At 46.2% G+C, this 21,182-nt stretch overlaps 1 protein-coding gene across 4 annotated transcripts in view; it reads right to left on the minus strand.

Moving 5' to 3' along the window:
- ACO1 (aconitase 1) overlaps window positions 1-21,182 on the minus strand; it is a 72,494-nt gene that overhangs the window by 2,769 nt on the left and 48,543 nt on the right. For all 4 annotated transcript variants that reach the window (XM_080668767.1, XM_080668770.1, XM_080668768.1 and 1 more), the window contains 12 exons: window positions 20,220-20,320; window positions 18,586-18,702; window positions 17,646-17,805; window positions 16,262-16,397; window positions 15,446-15,530; window positions 14,478-14,634; window positions 13,176-13,300; window positions 11,513-11,617; window positions 10,674-10,816; window positions 8,797-8,944; window positions 3,770-3,892; window positions 693-878 (listed from right to left, as the gene is read on the minus strand). In XM_080668767.1, the coding sequence (XP_080524893.1) occupies window positions 693-878; window positions 3,770-3,892; window positions 8,797-8,944; window positions 10,674-10,816; window positions 11,513-11,617; window positions 13,176-13,300; window positions 14,478-14,634; window positions 15,446-15,530; window positions 16,262-16,397; window positions 17,646-17,805; window positions 18,586-18,702; window positions 20,220-20,320 (1,586 nt within the window). The remainder of the gene's footprint in view (window positions 1-692; window positions 879-3,769; window positions 3,893-8,796; window positions 8,945-10,673; window positions 10,817-11,512; window positions 11,618-13,175; window positions 13,301-14,477; window positions 14,635-15,445; window positions 15,531-16,261; window positions 16,398-17,645; window positions 17,806-18,585; window positions 18,703-20,219; window positions 20,321-21,182) is intronic.

The raw sequence follows: 21,182 nt of genomic DNA on the forward strand, positions 1-21,182 counted from the left end.
GGGACATGTGCGGCCTCAGGCCCTGCCCAGACCCTGATTCAGACGCTGCATTTTAAAGATCCCCAGCGACTCATCCGCATGGGAAGGCACTGCGGGTGTGAGTGATAGACGTGAGAGGCATCTGAGAGTTCGAAAGGGCCTCTCTGGCAGTAGTCACTGTGACCTGGGGCACGGTGTTTCCAAGCCTCTCTCAGGGCTCCCTGCAGAGGGAGGTGCCTCAGGTCAGCAGAGGTTTTGTTGGGGTCCCTTAGGCACTGGGCCCAGCTCCTCACCCAGGACACAGACCTCAGCAGCTGCCTCTGCCTGGGAGTCTAAGCCCCCCTGGGACCTTAGCCTGGGTACTTCCTCCTTTCCCCTCCCAGGGAGGTGTCATTTGGGGTAAGACTCAGGGATGGAGACAGCATCTGTTGTCCTACCTCTGAGCTTTCACCACTAGTCTCCGGGCTAAGTGAAACTGGGAGGAATGGGAAAGGCTTGGAGGTATGAATGGAACTGATACTCTATGAATAAACAGAAATAAGTGATATGTTGTGAGGCAGGTAGAAAAGGGACTAGTAAAAACTCTTAAGTCTAATTTAGTCCTACCCTTTGTTTTTTCTTCTTCCAAATCCCACTGATTTCCTTCTAACAAGATTGATTACAAACACAGGGTCCCTGTGAGCTGGCCCTGGCATGGAGAGGCCCCAGCTCACCTTGACCTGGACTTTCATTCGTGGTTTGAGGTTCTCTGGGATGCTGATGGTGTATCGTTCCCGCCCCGTGAGTCCCAGGGTGTCTGCCGTCTCCCCGGGGAGGTACTCGAGGGGGATCACTCCCATTCCAACCAGGTTACTGCGGTGAATGCGCTCGTAGCTCTCTGCCAGGACAGCCTTGATTCCCTGAGGACCAAGAGAGGCGTTTGGACACAGTCCCAGGTTTTCCTTAGACACACAGAAACTTAGCAAAAGGCTTCCTAAGTCAAAACTCTTCTCACACCTGCATTCTTTATATGTACGAAGTAATCATTTACACAGAAAGCTACCCCCTCGCTATAAATAACACAGTAGTCAGTGCTAAATGAGTGTCTACACAGTAAAGGCACTGTGTGAGCCCTTAAATGGCTGCTCTCATTCCCCCTCCACCAAGCCAGGCCGTCAGGGGAGTATCTAGTATTCTGAACCCATGCAGTATGAACACACACTGAGCCACTGTGTGATGCAACACCTCTTAGCAAACTTCCACTGTCACTGGAATCCACATCACAAAACAACATAAAGAAAATCATTTATTTCCCTTCAATTCTGCTATGATGGTAGGTCCATTGGCAGACATGGAAGATTTAATCAGAGAAGCAACTTATAGAACATACTATCAAGAGAGTAAAGAATTACCTACTGTGTGCTTTTGTACTTCCTGCTTCAAGGATCAAATTCTATGAAATATAATCTTGAGATTAAGCTATCTATAAAGTACATTTTACTGGCAATACTATACAGCAATGATCGATAAACCAGGATACTTGATTAACTAAAACACCCTATTCCCAAATATTAGTTAACCGTAATAGAATATTTAGGTACCCCTAAAAGGTCTCTTGAAATCTAGGGTACACTTTTAAGAACATCCCTGCATAAGGGTCCCTGAGGGAGCTTGTTAAGAATGTAGAATCTTAGAGCCTTGGCCGGATAGCTCAGTTGGGTAAAGTTGCCCCAATTCGATTCGCCAAGGTTGTGCTGGATCCTCAGTCAGTGCACATACAGAAAGCAACCAATCGACATTTCTCTCTCTGTCTCTAATCAGTCAATACAGATAAATAAATAAATAAATAAATAAATAAATAAATAAACGAACATGTTTTAAAAATGTAGAATCTCAGCCACTATCCCCGATCTACTGCACAGGTTCTCACGCAGGGAGTGTGGGCAGGAGGAAGAGAGTGATTCTTGCAAGTCATGGAAACCATGGCTATGGAGCAGTGGCTCTCAAATTTGCTGCATATTAGAATCACCACGGGAGGCTTTTAAAATCTGACATCAAGGTCCTTTTCCTTACCTGTTAAACCATAATCTCTTAAGATGAGATCCAGGCACAGGTATTTTTAAAAATCTCACAGGTGCTTCCAAATTTTTAAAAATTTATTTATTGACTTTAGAGAGAGAGAGAGAGAGAGAGAGAGAAATATATATAGAGAGAAACATCGATTTGTTGTTCCACCTATTTATGCATTCATTGGTTGATTCTTGTATGTTCCCTGATTGGGGATTGAACCTGCAATTTTGGTGTATCGGGACCATGCTCTAACCAACTGAGCTACCTGGCCAAGACTGTTTCCAAATTTAAAAACAAATTTATGGAGGAAGGGCAGATTCTTCAGGATAGCAGATATTTTGTACGGATTTTTTTACACATGTATTACGTAGTTATTTTGGGGGGGGGGTATGAATCTTTGTAAATGCATATTATTCATGTCTCTAGTTCTGTATAAATGGCTGTGCAGGTCTGTAAATGCCACAGATCACAACTGTATGACCCTCTCTGCATGAATTCAGCCCAGGAGACTGCTGAGTGGCCCTAACTGGGCAGCTACAGATTGAAGTACATTGTGTCTGGGCAGCCAGGACTCAGAGCAGCTCTACAGCGAAGTCTAGACTCTGGAGTGCCCCCCTGGGTGCCAGTTCTCCTTCCCTCCCACCCAACTGACTGTCTTACAGTTCCCCACCCAACTGACTGGCACTACTGTTAGTGACCAGCTCCCTTCCTCAAACCTCTTCTTTCTTTTCTCTGGTTCTTTTCAGCAGATTCTAAAAGAGCAGACCCCTGACATACTACCAAATAATCAGATAACCTTTTTTTTTTTTTTTTCCCAGACAGAGCAAAATGATTGATTAAAAAAAACAAAACAAGACAAAAAAAATAGGTGTGGGATAGTCAAAGATTTTCAGAAGCCTGGATGTCTGGGGCTGCCTGCCGGATAGCCACATGTTTTACTGTACTTGTGGATACCACCTATTTAGGGTTTCCCAAGTGCATTGATTGGCTCGAGCCACACATTGTCTACATTGACATCAACTAAGCCCTTTTACCTGCCCTAAGGATTAAAGCCGGCAGCAGGATGCTGAAGAGGTGAGAGCTCTCTGCTGCCTTGTGTGGCCCCACCTCTGGCGAAACCTCCAGGTCAAGCCCTGAAAGGCTGAAGGGTCTACAGAGTGTCCTGTTCGCATATAGAGAGCGTTCTTCCTGCTGAGTCTAAAGAGACTTTCACAGGCAGGAAAAAGCATCGTAGGAAGCACTTTCCCTGAGTTTACCCAAAGCTCAGGCTCCTGACTGTTTCCCTTCCAGGAACCTGGCAGACAGGTCAGCAGCAGCAGCCCTGGCTTATTCCTCAAGTTCACCTGGGACAATGGCTTTAAACAAATTTTGGGTCCTCAACCTCTGAGAACATTATGAAAACCATGGAATTTTCCCCTTAGAAAAAAACATACAAACTTTTGGATATGATTTCAGAGACTGAACAGACCTTCTGCCCAGCTGTTCTTTGTGACCCCCAAAGACCATGGTTCCGGGATATGTCTGGTCTGAGGGAACCATTTCACCTCCAGATTACTCCTCACTGAGAGAAGGGAAGCCAGTCCACCAAGAAGCATGGGGAGGAACAAATACCACTTGCTTTTCTGAGCTGTCTTCCACATCGTGGAGAGTAAAGCACCAGAATGGATTCCTGGCCTCTCCCAGGGTCCCTTCCAGTCCACAGGGGCAGCTGCCCACGGGGATGTCCCTATGTCATACTCACCAGGAGGAAAGGGCCCTTGGCTGCCCAGTCCCGGGAGCTGCCCGAGCCGTACTCTTTGCCGGCCAGAACAATCAGGGGAAGGCCCGCCTGCTGGTACCGCTCAGCAGCATCAAACACATCAAGCTGAGGAAGAGAAACGGAAGGTTTTACAGATGTAGTAAAGGCACAGAGTGCAGACACAGGCCAGGGAGACCTGGTAGGGTGTGCAGGGTCAGAGGTCTGCAGTGAGCCAGGTCAGTGCAAAGCCAATGGAAAACTCAGCCAGTCTACAGGTTGGTCTACAGATGCCTGGTCTACAGATTCCCAATGAGCTCCATCTATTTACACTGACCAAATTATATTTTACTAGAGGCCCGGTGCACAGATTTGTGTACATTGAAAGGAAATTAATTAGAAGGTGGCCGGCGGGGCGGGACTGGGCTAGAGAGGCTGGACATGCCCTGGAGCCAACTCCTGCAGTCCCTCCCCGGCCAGCAGCACCTGGGGCGGCACCGGGGCTTGAAGGGTGTCTGCGGAGTGAGCGGAGTCCCTCTGGCAGGTGGGGTCCCTTGGCCTAGCCTGCGGGGATCAGGCCAAAACCAGCAGTCCGACATCCCCTGAGGGGTCCCAGAGTGCGAGAGGGCATTCTGCAAAGTTGCTGCAGCTCAGCAGCTCCTGCGTGAATGTCTGCCCCTGGTGGTCAGTGAACGTCATCCATATTGACCGGTCCACTGGTTGCTTAGCCTTTTATATATACAGATATTCTCTTAACTGAAATGGCTGATTGTGAGGGTTTTAGAAAAACATTCAAATCCTATGGCATCAAGGGAAAAAGGAAAGTAGATTAGATTGTTTTTTCCTCTTCCATTGACTGAACTATTTTTAAACTTTTAAAAAACAGAGAATCCCACCTAAACCTGGGTTTCAACCCAGTATCAGAGACTCAGTGATGGTCAATTGTGAAGGGTAGCAAAACAAAAGAAGGTAAGGTTCTGAAATCATTTAAAATGCAAACTTTTATTAGTCACCCTTCTGCATGGAGGTTAAGGTAGAGAGAGTAGAAATAATGATGGATTAATGCCCAGCATTAAAGGACAGGATAAGATGAATATTTTAGTACATATGAGAAACACCTTACACAAATGGATTCATTTGTTCTCACAGGAACTCTGAATATTGATCTGAGGCTTCATAAACACATCTGATGCCATTGCTGGTGGTGGAGCAATGCAACAGCTGTTTTTTCCCAGCTACTAAGTCGGAAAATAAAATCCCTCTAGAGAGTGCTCCCTTTGGAAGGTGTTTAATCAAACCTTCAAGCCAGCTTTGACAAAACTACTGTTTTGATGGACCGCCAGAGCCTGTGGTTAATTCCCCAGGGCCTTAGCTAAATCTGGGTGGAAGTCTGTATGTGTGCAGCTGGACAGAGCTCATGAATAGAGAAACTTACAAAAACAGTAAAAGCCTCTCTGTCCAACCAAATAGTCTAGACCAGTGGTTCTCAACCTTTCTAATGCCGCGACCCTTTAATACAGTTCCTCATGTTGTGGTGACCCCCAACCATAAAATTGTTTTCGTTGCTACTTCATAACTGTAATCTTGCTACTGTTATGAATCGTAATGTAAATATCTGTGTTTTCCGATGGTCGCGACCCACAGGTTGAGAACCGCTGCTGTAGAGCCTAAGACCACTGGTCCAGACTGTTTCAAAGACCAAAAATAAACATTCTGCCTGATACTTTCAGAGATATCTGTTACCAGTGTTGGGTATTAAGAATGTGGGAGTTGAGTTTTAATGTGCTTTCAGAACTACTGCAAAGCTGAGCACCCCACGGCAAAGCAGGTCATGAAACCCCAGGTCAGGGGGACCAAGCAGCTCCGGATTCCGTCTCCTGAATGCTGTGACGGGAGCCATGCTGCATGCTAACCAGGCTAGAGTGGGAGCTCTGCACTCTCCCTCTCCTAGGAAGTTTCTCATGCTTCTGTGCCTCTATAACTCCTAGGTATTAGGTTTGAACAGTCCATTCTTCATTTCTCCAATTTTATCACATTCACTAGTTTGATGAGGATTTGATTCTCCTAAGCACCATTCCAAAGAATTCCTCTGCACCTCTCCTCCCGCCAACCTCCCGATAGAGTGATGTCAGATGGTTGGTATGTCAGTATTTGGTATTTGCATTATGATTATGTAAATGCTATTTACTGCTGAGTCATGTAATGTACTATGACTTCCCTTTCTTGACAATTTAAAAACAATTTTCACTGAAATTAATAATTTTCATTTTGTGTGTGTGTGCTCACCTGTTTCTATGTTCCTATCCATTAATTAATCCCCAAACGATCTGCCTAAAGCACAAATCTCCTCTAAAGACACTCAGTCGTATCAGGCAATCTATCACTGAAAGTCTTTTTCATGGGGCTACGCTCCCTGAGCCGACACGGCTCCAGTGTGGGCTGACGGCGCTCTGGAGGCGCCTCCCAGGACGGAGGAGCCCTCCTCCACCCGCATCCTGGGGATTCCCAGGCCTGCCTTCTCCTGGACCCGACACCTTCCTCTATTTTGGTGGAACACTTTCAGCAAGCAGCTTCCCGCGACAGGAATTGAGGGATATTTTTAAAGTTTTTGAGTATTTGAATGTGTTATTACTTTAATTTCATTTGACTGGAGTATGAAGGACAGAATTGTAAGGGAGAAATCAGTCTAAGTTCCCAGTGTTGCCTCGGCACCTCTGATCTCCAGCATATTGTATATAACCTGTTTTAGCTTCTCCGGGAGTTTCTAGATCTCCTTTTTTTAATCCTCACCTGAAGATATGTTCATTGATTTTTTAGAGAGAGAGAAAGGGAGAGAGAAACTGATGTGAGAGAGAAACATCGATCAGTTGCCTCCTTGACTGGGGCCAGGGATGGAATCCGAAACCTAGGCATGTGCCCTGACCAGGGATGGAACCCGTGACCCTTCCATGCAAGGGATGACGCTCTAATGAACTGAGTTACACTGGCCAGAACCCTGCTGATCTTAACTTCCCAGGGATGTGTGGCCAGAACCCTGCTGATCTTAACTTCCCAGGGATGTGATTGGCACAGGTCATCTTCAGGCACTCTGCTGGGCACTCAGTGGCCCTTTCAATCTGGAGTCTTCGGTCTTCCCTTATGTTAGTGTGTGACAATTTCCACTCTTCTCTTTTCAGCATCTCTATTCAGTCAGATGTTGGGCTTTCTCAGTTCAGTCTTTACTTCTCTTAGTTTCTCTTTAATTTCTGTTCTATATTTTGAGAGATTTTTTTTCAACTAACCAACTTTTCCTGTGAAATTTTTAAGGATTTTTTTAATTTTTATTTTTAATTCAAAGAGCTCTTTCTTGCCCTCTAATTACTTTACAGGAGGGGTGGGGAACATCTGGCCCATGGGCGATATATAAGGCCCACAAAATCATTTGGTCTGGCCCTGCCAAGGCATTAGGGTGAGTTAATTAGATGTTTGACAAATATAGCAGGCTACTTTTTAAGTTGATAATTTCGCATGGCCTGCCCCCGCAAATGATGTTATAAGTATCCAAATGGCCCTGGGCAGAAAAAAGGTTCCCCACCCCTGCTTTACAGCAACAGAAAACCATCTCATCACTCTGAAGAAACAACGTGTTTTTTTTTTTTCTGTTTTCTTCTATTCTTTGCGTTATCTGTTTTCTCTCCCTTCCTCCCTGTCCTTGGCCTAGGTCTATCTTTCGAGTTCAAGGATTGGCTCAAATGTCTGTCCTTCGCTGCTTCTGTCTCCTTATTTAAGAAGCACCAAACATCTGACTAGAAGTTCTGTTATGGTGGGCTCGCAAATAAGTGACGTTCGCTGCGACAGCACCCGGAGGCCCTGATGTCTGCCGCTGCAAGGCCTCCCCTCGGTCTCTTGCGCATCCCACCATTTAACTGTATCTTTTTCATCTAATAGTTTGCTCATTATCCCTGATTCACTGAACATTCCTGGGCACTGGCTCTGTGCTGGTCCTGGTGACCAGTGACTATCTATGAAGAGACTTTACAAAAACATAATCAGCTGCAGGTGAGGCAGGGGGCATGGTGGTAAACAGCACTGGCTTCGAAGCCAGACTCCCTGGGTTTAAACTCAGTTTCTCTACTTGTAGCCTGAGGGATATATGAGCTCTCGATGCCATGGGTTCCCAATTTAAAATGTGGGTAACTATGGTACCCACTTCAAAGTGTTGTTACGAGTATTAAATTAGACAATGCATGCAAACAGCTTAGAACAGTACCTGAGACATAGTAAGTTCTACATAAATATTAGCTGTTATTGCTTTAAAATAGGTTGGGAAGGTTATTTCCCCTGTGGCCTAGCCCGTTTCCAGCAGCTTCGCCACATTCACTGGGAAGGGAAGTGACACTGTGGTCTAGACACCAGACTAGCTGTTTTACATGTCCCTCTGTTGACGTCTCAGCCTCAGAGCCTGCCAAGGGAGATAGTACAGTATTTCTGCTTCACAGGTAAGAACGCTCAGGCTCAGAGGGAAATGCACTGCTGGTCTGAGGTGGAGCTGGGACTTGAACCCGGGCTTGTTCGACTCAAAGGGCAGGCTTTCCCGGCCTCTCTCATGCCTCCTAGCAGACAATTCCACCGTCACAGGTCCACATACGGGTTCCCTGTAGGACCCGAGCAGGCCTCCACATTCCTTCTTTCCTCCTGGGATGGTGAACTCAATTAAATGCCAATACAGTCCTAAAAGAGCACTTCTGGATAAACACCCTCTACCTTAACCTGAATTTCCCCTCCAATACTCTGAACTCGGAGCATTTCAATCAGAGGCTCTGAAAGCTCAACTCCAGGAAAGCGGATTTAGCTAAGCCAAAGGCAGCACCTCTGAGCAGGACAAGGAGGTTCCCCAGGTTAAAGGGCCTCCCCATCACTGATGAACTCCACATGGACACCTGGCGAAACCGCAGGAAGCCAGAGGCAGGAGGGGCAGGGAAGGAGCTAAGAGTGAAGGAAAGTACCGGGTAGACACCCAACCAGCCAGGGCCGGAGGAGGTCACCATACTCACCACTTCTCCAGAAGGCAGGTGTATCGTCTGTGGTGCCTGCTTGTTCAAAAATTTGTTTAGTAAGCGAATGTTGGCAAATGTGCCCCGGGCCATGATGGCATCGTTGCCCCGGCGGGAGCCGTAGGAGTTGAATTCCCGTGGAGTCAGGCTGCCAAGGCAAGAGGGAGGGGAGCCATCAGTGAACGGGTGAAGATGGCCTTCGCTTACACCAAGAGAGGGAAAAACAGAAACCAAGGTATTCCTCTCATCTACCAAGAATGCCCTCCCAGGCAGCAAACTGTTCCCACGGCCTCAACTGAGGCAGCTGGGGGTGCAATCTCCAACCTCCACTCTGGGGTGGGAAGGTGGAACTAAATATTATCCCAGGCCAACCTCCGTCTTACAAATCTGGGTAGAAAAGTAGGAGGAACTCTAATAAGAGTATTTATTTCATTTATTCAGTAAGGAAGCCTATAAAGTTTCACAAAAATTAAAATATAAAAAATGGGTAAGAAAGCCCTGGCCAGGTGGCTCGGTTGGTTAGAGTGTTGTCCTGTATAACAAAAGGCCGTGGGTTCAATCCCCACTCCGGGCACACCCAGAAGGTGAACAGTCGATGCTTCTCTCTCACATCGATGTTTCTTTCTCTCTCTCCCTTTTTATCCTTTCTCTCTAAAATCGATAAACATAGCCTTGGGTGAGGCTTAAAAATAAATGGGTAAGAAAAAGTAAAGACAAATAATCAAAGTAAGTTGGTCAGGTGGAGCCCAAAATGGGGGAAACAAACTATGTCCCATAAGCTAACCAGAAGGGGGTTCAGATTTGTCCCCCAGTTATCAGGAACTGAACTGAAAGGGAAGACACAACTGGCAACAGGATTTACAATTTCATAAGATAAAAGTCAGAGCAGTGCCAAGGAGGCAGAACAGCTATTCCTCCTGGTCCTGAGGTCAGAGAAAAACCTGGTCAGGGGGACGTGAGAACGTCAGAGGCAACATTTTACCACAAACACAGTGACCCCTTCACTGGGCTGTTCCTTAAAAGGCTAGGAAATGTGTGAGTGTTAATGAGATTTAAAGGTTAGATCTAATTGAGGATTGAGAGAACCTATAAATGGGTTTCAGAAGCAACTAAAATTATACCCAAAATGTTATGATACGTGCATTTTTCTGGGAAGGTATTATATTTGCTTTTACTCAATTCCCTAAAGAGTCCATGTCTCAAAAGAGGTCAACAATCACCAATCAAAATAAGGTGTTGGATTTTGCTCCTTGAATTGGCTCTGGGCCCCCTCCCAGAGGAAGCTGATTCGGGAGGTGGGGATGGGAACCAGGAGTCTTTATCTCCCCAGATGATTCTCATGCAAAGTGAGAGTCGGGACCGACTTTGACTAATACGGGTCTACTAGCTAACAGCAGATAACGCTGGTATAGTACCTGTCAAAATCGGTACATGACCGAAGGATTGCTGAGTGCGTGCGTGAACTGCCAGTCTAGAAACAGTTCTCTGTAAAGAGTGTCTCCACTGGGAATGGCAATGCAGTTCACGTTACGTTCCCGCTGTGTGGTTCAAGTGCAGCCAGGCTCTGCCACGAGTTAAAAGCAGACCCTTGTGCTTTATCTGCTTGGCAAACCGGGGGCAGAAATGATAGTTGAGCTGAATGCGTACAACACTTGCTCAAAGAATGTCCCCTCTCCCCCTGACAGGGCTCACATGATGATGGATTCACCCATAGAAGCTTCAAAGCAGCAAACAGAAAGACTGACTGGTTTCCAAGCACCAGGGTTCGGTGAAGAGCCACAGTCTGCTTCCAACAGGACTAGGCGGAAGAGCGATGCCGACCTAGTCACTCCTGCTGCCCTCAGTAGGTCCTCAGCTCACACCTCACTCACACTTACCCTCTGTTAGTCAAGTAGCGAGCAGCAGGGCTGTTTCTTGCAATGTTCCCAGCCGGAGAGATATGGTCAGTTGTTACTGAATCTCCCAAATTTAGCAGTACATAGGCATCCACAATAGATTTAGCGGGCTGCAGCTCCAAAGTCTAGCGAAGAACACAACAAGTCAGCCCAGCCAGTGTGGCCCCATGCACCAACAGGTAGCTGGTGTAATTCCCGGTCAGGGCACATGCGCGGGATTTTGTGCTTGATCCCTGGTGGGGGGTGTGCAGGAGGCAGCCGATCAATGATTCTCTCTCATTGATATTTTTATCTCTCTCTCTTTCTTCTCTCCCTAAAAATCAATAGAAATATATTAAAAAAAAAAAAAAAAAAAAAAGAACACAACAAGTAGTGTTGGCCCAGGTTTCTTCCAACAAGTCACACGGGAAGTCTCAACGGTGGTGCTCTGTGGACTGAACCAGGTGACAGCCCTAAACAGTGCACAGGAAATTCTAGGGTGTTTTTTTTCTTTCTTTTCAGTTTTATCAGGGGTGCTTAGAAAAGTAAGGCGAATTTACTCCAAACATTTACATATCACCCTTGGAAGGAAGGAGAAAGAATGGCCCTGTCCCCTCCAAAGCAACAGGGATGCAGCTGCAAACGGCCTTCTCTTTCCCCACGTGCACAGAACTCCAGCCACTCTCCCAGATTCCCCTAACCCTCCCTAGTGGCATTTGCTTGGGTTTGTGGAGGTTTGAACGAAATAGGTGGTGAAAACAAGGGTAAGGGGTAATAAAGTAGATGTTATAAGGAAAGAAACTTTTTGAAGAATTCAGTTTGTTAAAAATAAAAAGTCATACCAGGTTTTCAAAGAATGGTGGTGACTTAATGTATGTAGATTTGGGATTCCAGTAATACAGCGTATCTGATGGGGCTGCTAAGGCATTCCAACTTTCATTCACAGTCTTTAGAAAAAAAAAGAAAAAAAAAGGGCCAATCCAACTACATTCTATTACAAGGAAAATTTAACACATAAACATATAACACATATTCGAGCTACAAGTACAATAAAAACCCTTCTTATTCTAGTCATACAAAAGAATTCCTTTATACTAAGACAGTGCCATGCTAAATAACTTAACAATACATATGCACTATGACAGGCAGCCCCCAAGGACCCCAGCTGCCCCCACCCCTGGATTCACACCCTAAAGGGAGCCCCTCCTGCTGAGTGTGGGCTGAACTTACTGACTCATTTCCAAGGTTGGGTTATAAAGAGACTCTGCCTTCTATGTCCCTCAGCCTCTCTTGCCCTGATAGTGTCAGCTGCCATGCCGTGAGCTGTGTGGAGACCACCAGCAAGGCCTATGGCTGATGGTCATGAGGAACTGAGGCCCCTGGCCCAGCAGCCCTGAGGCGCTGGTCCCGCCACACCGCATGAGTGCCCTTACAAGTGCAGCTCCCCAGCTGACAGCTGACTGAAGCCTTGCGCAGGCAGAGCACACCCCCCCTCCCCCCCCCCCCCCCCCCCCGTTTAAGCCACCCTTGGACCCACAGACTGTGAGATAATAAGTGCTTGCTGTTTTAACCCACTAAGTTTTGGGGTAATTTGTTGTACAGCAAGAGATAACTAATCCACATACTTACAAATGTAATTTAAGAAAAAATAATCCAGATATGTACCAAAGGGAAATCATTTACTCTCTGAAGATCTGGGGAAGTAGACTTCCAGGTCATATGATCATTGGATAGCCAATCACAGCTGCTTGGCATACAAATTAGCTTGAAATCTCTCCACAGGTCCATTAGCTCAGCCTTTGAATGCATGCATTTAATGCAATGCCCACCAAACTCCCTCAGACCATTCATTTCCCAAGGGCTGCTGGGGGGAGGGCACAGCCCCCCCGACCCCAGACAGCCTGCCGTCTTGTTTCAAACCCAAGCCCTTGTCAGCAGGCTGTGAGTCAGCCTAACACAGAAAGCAGGGAAAGAAATAACATCCAAGGGTCTCAACAAATAATACTAAGCCTCATACACTTTATCCCTACTTGTAAAATGCTCAAAAAGTTTTATTTATTGAAGCAGTTTGGTGCTTTCTACTGAGTGGCTTTTATTTATTTGTTTGCTTGTTTGATTATTTATTCTTAAGCATCCAATTAATTGTGAGAGGTGCACTCCCCTAACCGACTCCACCTCAGTGACACCTGGGGGAGGGTCCTCACCCACAGGGATGCCACAGCCCAGGGGTCTGAGAAAGAGAGAGTGATGGAGGTCTGGCTGGGAACCACACACAACCTGAGGCCTTTCTTCCCGTCCACCTGTCTAAATATGGAACATCTAGGGGGTGTGGGGTTTGTAAAACTGTGAGTCACAGGGAGAAATGACTGAGAGCCACTTCCCTATTCTCTGAAGAGGGAGTAATGAACCGGTTCTGCCCCTATTAGCCTCCAGGTCTGCAGAGATGACACTAAGGAGCAGTTGTCCCTCAGATTCTCTGGGCGGGGCAGGCGGGGGGGCCCTCACCTCTATTTTCTGATAGACCTCCTTGAACATCCCAGGAATGACGTACTGACGCTCCACCGCCTGGATCTCTTCTCTCGTTGGCCAGATATCCTTCAGAAATACCTGCTGTCCCTTTGCATTTACCCCTGGGGGAGAAATGTTTATTAATGAGAAAACTTCATTTAACACCCTTTTTCTTTATTCCATACAGTCGAGTCTTGTTCTTGGCGGTAGTTATATCTATCAAATCCATGCCAACACTGCAGGGTGAATCCTAAATCACGCCCTGAGGAAACACAGGGCAGGTGTCTGAGCCTCTGGCCACAACATTTCGGTCAGCTGATCAGTATATAGCCTGGCTTTATGCGTTTCGTTTACAGGACTTAGTTAGCACATGTTGTTGATGCATTAACATTGAACTCCCTGCCAATGGCACGATGACCCGTGCCTGAGGAAGCCTACTTAGCACGAGACACCTCACAGGCTCCCTGGGCTTAGGGACACTGGACAGCACTTCCGCACTCTCCTGGGGGCCGTCTGAAACAGTGACATCACCTGCAAGCAGCACAACAATGCAAACACCCAGGCACGAGTAGACCATGAACAGGTCACTCATTTACAGGGCGATAGCTGAGATAAGAAGGCAGGGGGCTGCCTCGTGTGCCTGCAGCTGAGAAGGTGTACCTGGCATGACTCCGTTTCCCCGCTCTGTGCGTGCCTGTGAATGACCTCAGAAGCATGATGAGCACTGACTTGGGGGATAAAATACATTTTAGTGAACAGGCAAATTTGCAAATATGGAATACACATATAATGAGTCCCAACTGTACATCTAAGTTATAATTTCCTAGATGCGAATTGAAAGGGCATTGTTTTCATATAATCTAATTTGCTTAGAGTGAATTGAGGAGGGGATAGGAAGCAAGAAAACCAGAGGTAAGGAGACAAAGCATCCTTTTCTCTGAATTTGGGGAGGTTACACTACTTGAAGGTGTTCCCACAGAGGGCATATTTAAGCAATGCCTATCATTAGGTTAGAGCAGGAGACGGAAAAGGGAACTGGAGAAGCTGTCAGAAGAGCAAGCTCTCTATTACTCTCTGTACTTATTTCTTTTCTGTCATCCCGTGCTCTTACAGAAATCCTTATTTCTTTCAGTTACATCTGGCTGTGTATTGAGGAATAAAGAAAAGACTCTCCTCCCTTTTCATCTTACCTCTGGAAGTTCTAGGCTTCATTATTTATTAAGGAAAGCACTAGTTCTCTTCCAATTACATTTTCAAATTCATTGGGGGGAAATTATAACCCCATAAACAAAGTCTTACCCAGTGGCTCTTTCTCAAAGTCGATCTTGATGGTCCCAGCAATTGCATACGCTATCACCAAGGGCGGAGAGGCTAAATAGTTGGCCCGGGTATTGGGGTGGACTCGACCTTCAAAATTCCTGTTTCCCGATAGGACTCCGACAGCGACAAGGTCTCCCTGTGAGAGGCGAGAGAGGAATCAGGTCACAGGAAACGAGATCGCTCTGGCGGCTCGTTTTAGGCCATTTGCCGAGTTTTCCCATCACCAGGACGCAGCTCTCTAAGCTTCCCTTGCACTGGTCCTCTCCTCTATAGGAGAGCACACAGGGGTGTCCCTGGGGGAGACCATCTGTGTCAAAAGACACAGAAAGACATGGTCACTGGTTTCTGCTCATGAGAAGATGCCAGGTAGGTCAGAGGCAACATCCTAGTTATTTTGCTGCCTGGGGCCTAAGAACAGGTGGGGATGACTAAAAGTTGAAAGCTACAGGCAGCCACACTGACTTACATGGATTCTGTAGTTCATGCAAAGCAAACCTAATAGTATTTGTCAACGCTACAGAACTTATGGGACAAAACCTAAGCCAATGCAAGTCAGTTTAGATTCATGTGGGTGAAGACTTCTCTGACTTGGAACCAGTTTTCAGATGAAACAATCTGGAGCCCTCTGGAGTCAGAACTTGCATTCATTCCCACTTGTGTCCAGGCGCCACACTGTCTTTGATGTCCATTCTCATCTCAATGCTCACAGGCTCTGAAACAGGTACTATTTATCACCTCCAGTTTACAGTCATGACCACTCAGGTGAAGAGAGGTTCATTAACTTGCCCCAGGTTATCTAACGAGTAAGTTTAGTTTGACTTCAAGGGCCATACATCTAATCACATCCCCTGCTTCCCTAAACCTTCTTTGAAATTACCAGTATTTTTGGTCACACATCATATGAGAAGAGGCCACAGCTCTGAAGACCCACAGGCCCCTGGAATTACCTGTGTGATGGCTTCCACCACAGGTTCAGGCAAGGGCCCGCTGTTGCCAATGCAGGTCATGCACCCATAGCCCACGACATCAAACCTAGAAGCACAAGACGGAATGCTCAGTGCGCCCTCTGCTGGAACAGCTCCCGGAGAGCGCTGCCTTCAAGAGGAGAGCTGCCCATGAAATGAGCCTGGGACAGCGCCGTTCCTTTAAAGCGTTCATTCCCGGAGCATTTTGATACATTACTCATCCATTCCAGATCATTCCATTAGACTCCTTTTTGAGCAAATTATAAAAATAAGTCTAAGTGAAAGTTAAAATTGGATATGCCACTTATTGTCTCTATTCACTATTTTTATCATATATTCCTAAGGGTTTCTGACTATTATGATGCACATGAATAAAACCTCTGTCATCTGAATTAGGAATAATGGGGAAGCTGGGGAAACTGTATCTGGAAACAAATAACTAAAGTACCTGAGGAATGAGAACATCTTAGCCAGGGTAAAGAATGCTTTCACACCAGAGGGCAGCTCTCGGGGCAGAGCCAACGCTGGCCCACGGCAAAGGGAGGGAGCAGCACCCAATGCACAGGCTGGATCCATGCCCAGCGCTGACCTTCACGGGCACCTTCGTATGATGAACAACTAGCGAAATTGAGGGTCCTACTCTGTGAGAATGTGAGGGTTAAAGGTTACTCACCATCTGACAAAATACTACGGAATTGGACACCATCAGATGACCTTACATCTGTTACAGGTGACACAGCAAGATACATGTGGAAGACAATACAACAAAGGCAACAGCATAAAAGAACTCTCCCTCACCCCAGCTGAGACAGGTAAGGCATGACTCCGCTCTCCCGCAGGTAGTAGGTGACCACCCCGCTCCCAGGAGACAGGCTTGTTTTGATGTAAGGCTTCACGGTCAGGCCGGCGTCCACGGCTTTCTTGGCTAACAAGCCTGCGGATGGTAAACACAGGCACACTGTGGGTGGCCGCCTACTCTAGGTACCAGGGACATTCAAGAAAGACACTGGCTCTTCAGTCTGCATTTCCGGCCCCTGCCAGATCAAGCCCTGTTCATGTGGGCACTTTCGGCTATTTCTGCTGCTTATTAGAAACGCAAAGCTCACTGGCCCAAGTCACTCACAGGTGTGCAGTAAGCTCAAAAGCAGCCACGAAAGTGAAGAAAGAGATATGCGTGTGCGTGTGTGTGTATTTTAAGAGATAAAATGTTTAGGGCTATGTTATAGAATGAGTTTTTAATTTGGGAAGCGAGAGCAATCTTTCTAACTATGTTTTATTTGGATGAAAATTCTAATCGGAAGGGCCCCTTCTTAAAGCATCTGAATGGTGCACTGGCTGGTGAGGAATACAGTCAGTCTAGATGTAAAAATGTCTTAAGGTGGAAGATCAGGAGCTCGTGGGCCACAAGACTTCCACAAACACAGCCCATCCAGGGGCCCTGAGGCTCTGGGTGCTCTCTCTGAGGCTGTATCACAGAGGCAGAAAGAAATGAGGAGAGGGGGTGTTGAGACACAGAAAGCTACAGACACGCTGGTGACTGCTCTTAAGGAACCTGGTCTGTGCCAGAAAAAAAAGTTAGCTGGCAGCAGCTGACTCCTTGGTTTTCCTGTGCACTGTCCAGCTCGTAGGGAAAGGGCTATTGTAACTCCATCATCTCTGGACATGCAGCTCAAGAGGAACTGTGAGGGATGCTCAGAAATGTGGAAACTTAAAGAGACCTTATAGTACCAAAAGTCTGTACGCAAATGTTAGCTACTTAATCAGAACTGCAGACAAGGCCTGTGCCCTAACTCAGGTGTGTGTGACAACAAATCTAAGCCTGAATTCCACTGAACAAAAGGGCCCAGCAGGGGTGGTACAGAGAACCACCTTGGATGGGAAATTAGTTTTTTTCTTCTAAAGTCTAACATAAGGTTCTGGGCTTTACCAGAAATTCATCTTCCTTTGCTTTCTTCTACTTATTTTCTGGCTTATTCTAACCACGGTTATGCATTATTTGTTCTACTTTAAGTACTTTGCTTTGGACGCTATTTATTGTGTAAACATTTCTGGGCCCAGAAATTCCTACATTTGGGAAAGACAAGGTTCAGGGAACCACATGCTGAGCCCCTGGGTCATGTCTTGGGGGATTTCCACCCTCATGTCCTCCACATGCCACGAGGCGGGTTTCAAATGCACTCACCTGCCCCTAACATCACGGACGGATTGCTGGTGTTCGTGCAGCTAGTGATGGCGGCGATGACCACGGAGCCATGAGCGAGGGTGAATTCGCTGTTGTTGTAGATAAACGTCTTACGGTCGTCATGATGGTCCGGAGCAACCTGGAACCCTTTAAACCCTTGCTACAGGAAGAAAAAAATAGATATTTTTTTCAAAACTTCTCACTTTAAAAGATGAAGAAATACTTTGGGAACTGTAACATTAAAGGGCAATTCTTAACAAAACATAAATATCTTGGCCAATGAAATCCAAAATGCTACAGTTAAATTAAAGTTTTCTTTAGTCTTTTAAAATCTTTACAATCAGCAGCCATAATTCTAAATCTTACTCTTGCTTTGAAATTAGCAATTACTTCCTTTCTACCTAAAGACCAGAAATGTTAAAACTACAAATTTAGTTTAAAGTTAGTCTCAGTAGAATTCAATGGCATTATTATAGTTTAATGAGGTCACGGATTCTAACTAGATGGAAATTTAGAAAAAGGGGCCATTTGGGTCAGATTCAGCCAAGCAAGTGCCATGAAGGTTCCAAAGAAGGAGAGATGCCTGTCTGCTCTGAGCCGGAGGCCGCCTTGTGAGCAGGGGAAAGGAATGAACAGTAGCACAAGGGCCAGCCAAGCGTGGCGAGTAGAGGGAAGGATGTGGGGAGCGGCATGTGAAAGCAGATATGCTCTAAAAGGTGGAATGGATCATGCTTACATATGGCCAAGTGCTCTCATGAGGCTGCTTGGCTCCTGGCTGGTGGGGAGGCATTGAGGAAGTCAGGATGGAGAAGACATGCCCTGCTGGCCAGGCTTCTGGAGGAGTCATCTCAGAATGGGGTGGACTGAAGCCTGGCACTAGGTGAGCGAGCGTGGGGCAGGCCGTGTTGCGGAAGGGCCTTCACCTGCTCCAGGCACTGACCTTGGCTCCGAGGCAGCTCTCAAAGTCCTTTCTCATGTCGGACACGGCGACTTTGTCCTGAGGCCGCTTGGGTCCACTGCAGCAAGGCACTACCGTTTTCAAATCTAATTCCACCACCTGCCGCCCAGGAAGGAAAGGAAATGTGGAACTGGTGTTATACCCACACAGAAACCACATAAGCCATGTCAGAGATCTCAAAGCACTGCAATAATAAAAACCAACTACACCACCACATTCAAAGCCAAGGAGGTCAGTGTTCGTTTTAACTCCTAAGGGATGAATCTCCAAAGATGAAGATGGTCACGTAGGCAGCGTGGGACAGCAGGCAGCCGTGCCGCTCTCAGGAAGAGCAGGGTGGGCATGTGGCTGCTGCCTAGCGCCTTCCAGCCAGCCATCTTTGAAAAGCAGCTCCTACATCCTTTTTATTTTAAGTTGATCTGGGATGGGTTTTCTATTGAAATGATACATAACCCATTATACTTTTCTAAGATGATTTGGGAGGGATGCAGCCATCAAGTCATCAATGCCAGGAAGTGGGCCCTAGTCTAATGCAGAACTTCACTTCCTTCCCTTAGTGTCATATGAAGGAAAATGAGGGCCCCACCTAGTGTGCCCTCTGCTCCTGGCTGCTGAGAAAAGTGTGGATTCAGTTAGCACCCTAGAAATGAATGAAGGCTTAGTCATTGGATAAATCAGAACTAGCTGACCTGTTCGCACCTCCATTTCTTTCCCATCTATATATATAAAAGGCTAATATGCTAAGTGTCTGTCTGGGTAATGATGTCACGTAGCAATGCCTGGCTTCCTCTCCCTAGCGACTAGCTTCCTTGGAGTTTCTTCAGCCCAGGAACACAACTTGCTTTACAGCTAGGTGGAAGCATTTTCCTGTGCCTCATCTTATTTGATCCTCACAGAAGTCCTGGAGTAGATAGATAGGAGACTCGGTAGAATCCTATTTTCTTTTCATTAGCCAGAAAATGGAGATTTGGAAAGTTTAGAAACTTGACCTGACTGAAAAGAAGTAAGAAATGGCGGACTTTGAAAATGACTTCAGGTTTTCTCACTGTGCAGAATATAGTCAAACACTGCTGCAGTTAAATATTTTACCCCTTGCTCTCCCTGTGTGATTTACAATAATAATCTGCTTCATGTTGATATTTACTGCTGTGTTGCTGACAATTACCTGAAAGAGAAGCTGGGGTGCTTTACTGGGCTGGAAAAAGTTTAGCTAAATCAGAAAGCAGGTCTAATTAAGCAAGTTTATTCTATATCTATAAAAGGCTAAGTTGACTCGCACATCACGATACATATAAAGCTCTTGCTGGCACCAATTGCACGTGTGTGTGTTTCCATCTATCATTGTCGATCGTGAATTTGGCTTGATCAACATGATAGAGAAAGGGTGAATAGCAATGTTAAAATATTTCTTCTAATTAATTTCCTTTCAATGTGCACGAATTTGTGCACCAGACCACTAGTCTTTAATAAGGATGAGCTTAGCCTTTAGTCCTTCTGGTGAAGTCCTTCCCCAAGCTCCTCTACTAATTTTCTACAAGTACACCCCCCAAGAAAAACCAGCACTAAAATCACGCCACAGGAAGAGGAAACACAAGTCTGTGAAGGCGCTCTTATACCTGGGCAAAGTCTGGGTCCTGGGAGGAGTCACTGAAATCCCGAAACATTCCTACAGCCTGCAGATACCTCTTAATGTACTTGACCTTCTCTTCATCACGACCTAGGGGGGCATTTTAAGAGGAAACAAGAGATAGATGTTAATACTTCTGGTTAAAGACTATAAGCTACTACCTCCACCAGCGATTATACAATGACAGCACTTCACTTTCACACGATAGGCATTTCGTAAAAAATATACTGACACTGCTAATGCCACGGCACTCAGGCCACTAGTCTGACTCTAGCTGATCTGCTGTTCCCTGCGGACTATTAACTGACCCGTGGTTCCTAGGGAAGAGGCTATGAGAGGCTCCTCGTACCTATAAGCACTCCCCCTTCTCTTTCTTATGCTCCTCAATTAGAAGCATCCTAGGCCTCGGCACATCTTGCCTCTGTCTTCACCTGGCCAGACTCCCAGCATCCCACATTATTATTGCTAACATAATAGTCCATCCCGATCCCGTAAGTCACCAGCTAGGAGCACTTCCTGTATGCCCGGCACTGTGTGCTACACATCTTGAATGCATTATCTCAATCTCTAATCCTTTATCATGACCTTAGGAGACAACTACTGTTATTATTCTCATTCACAGATGAGGAAATGGTGGCTCAAGATGAAGTAACTTTACCATGGAATACAGCCAGTAAATGCCAGAACCAGGATCCAAACCTGAGTTTGACTCCAAAGTCCAAAGTCTTAACTCATCACCAGGAATATGACCCTGAACGCTCAGCACTTAATCACGAGACCCTGGCTATAGGAAATAATACTCAGGAAGTATGCCCAAAGGACGTGCAGTCCACCCATGTCTCTGAATAAAACTGTTTGAAAGCCTGATTCTTGGACCCACCACACAGCAGCATTTTTTGTTTGCCTGTTTTTTTGACATGAATTGTCAAGGTCATCAGCTTCTAGCACCGGC

The sequence above is a fragment of the Plecotus auritus genome, assembly GCF_963455305.1.
Source record: "Plecotus auritus genome assembly, chromosome: 5".
NCBI lineage: Eukaryota > Metazoa > Chordata > Mammalia > Chiroptera > Vespertilionidae > Plecotus > Plecotus auritus.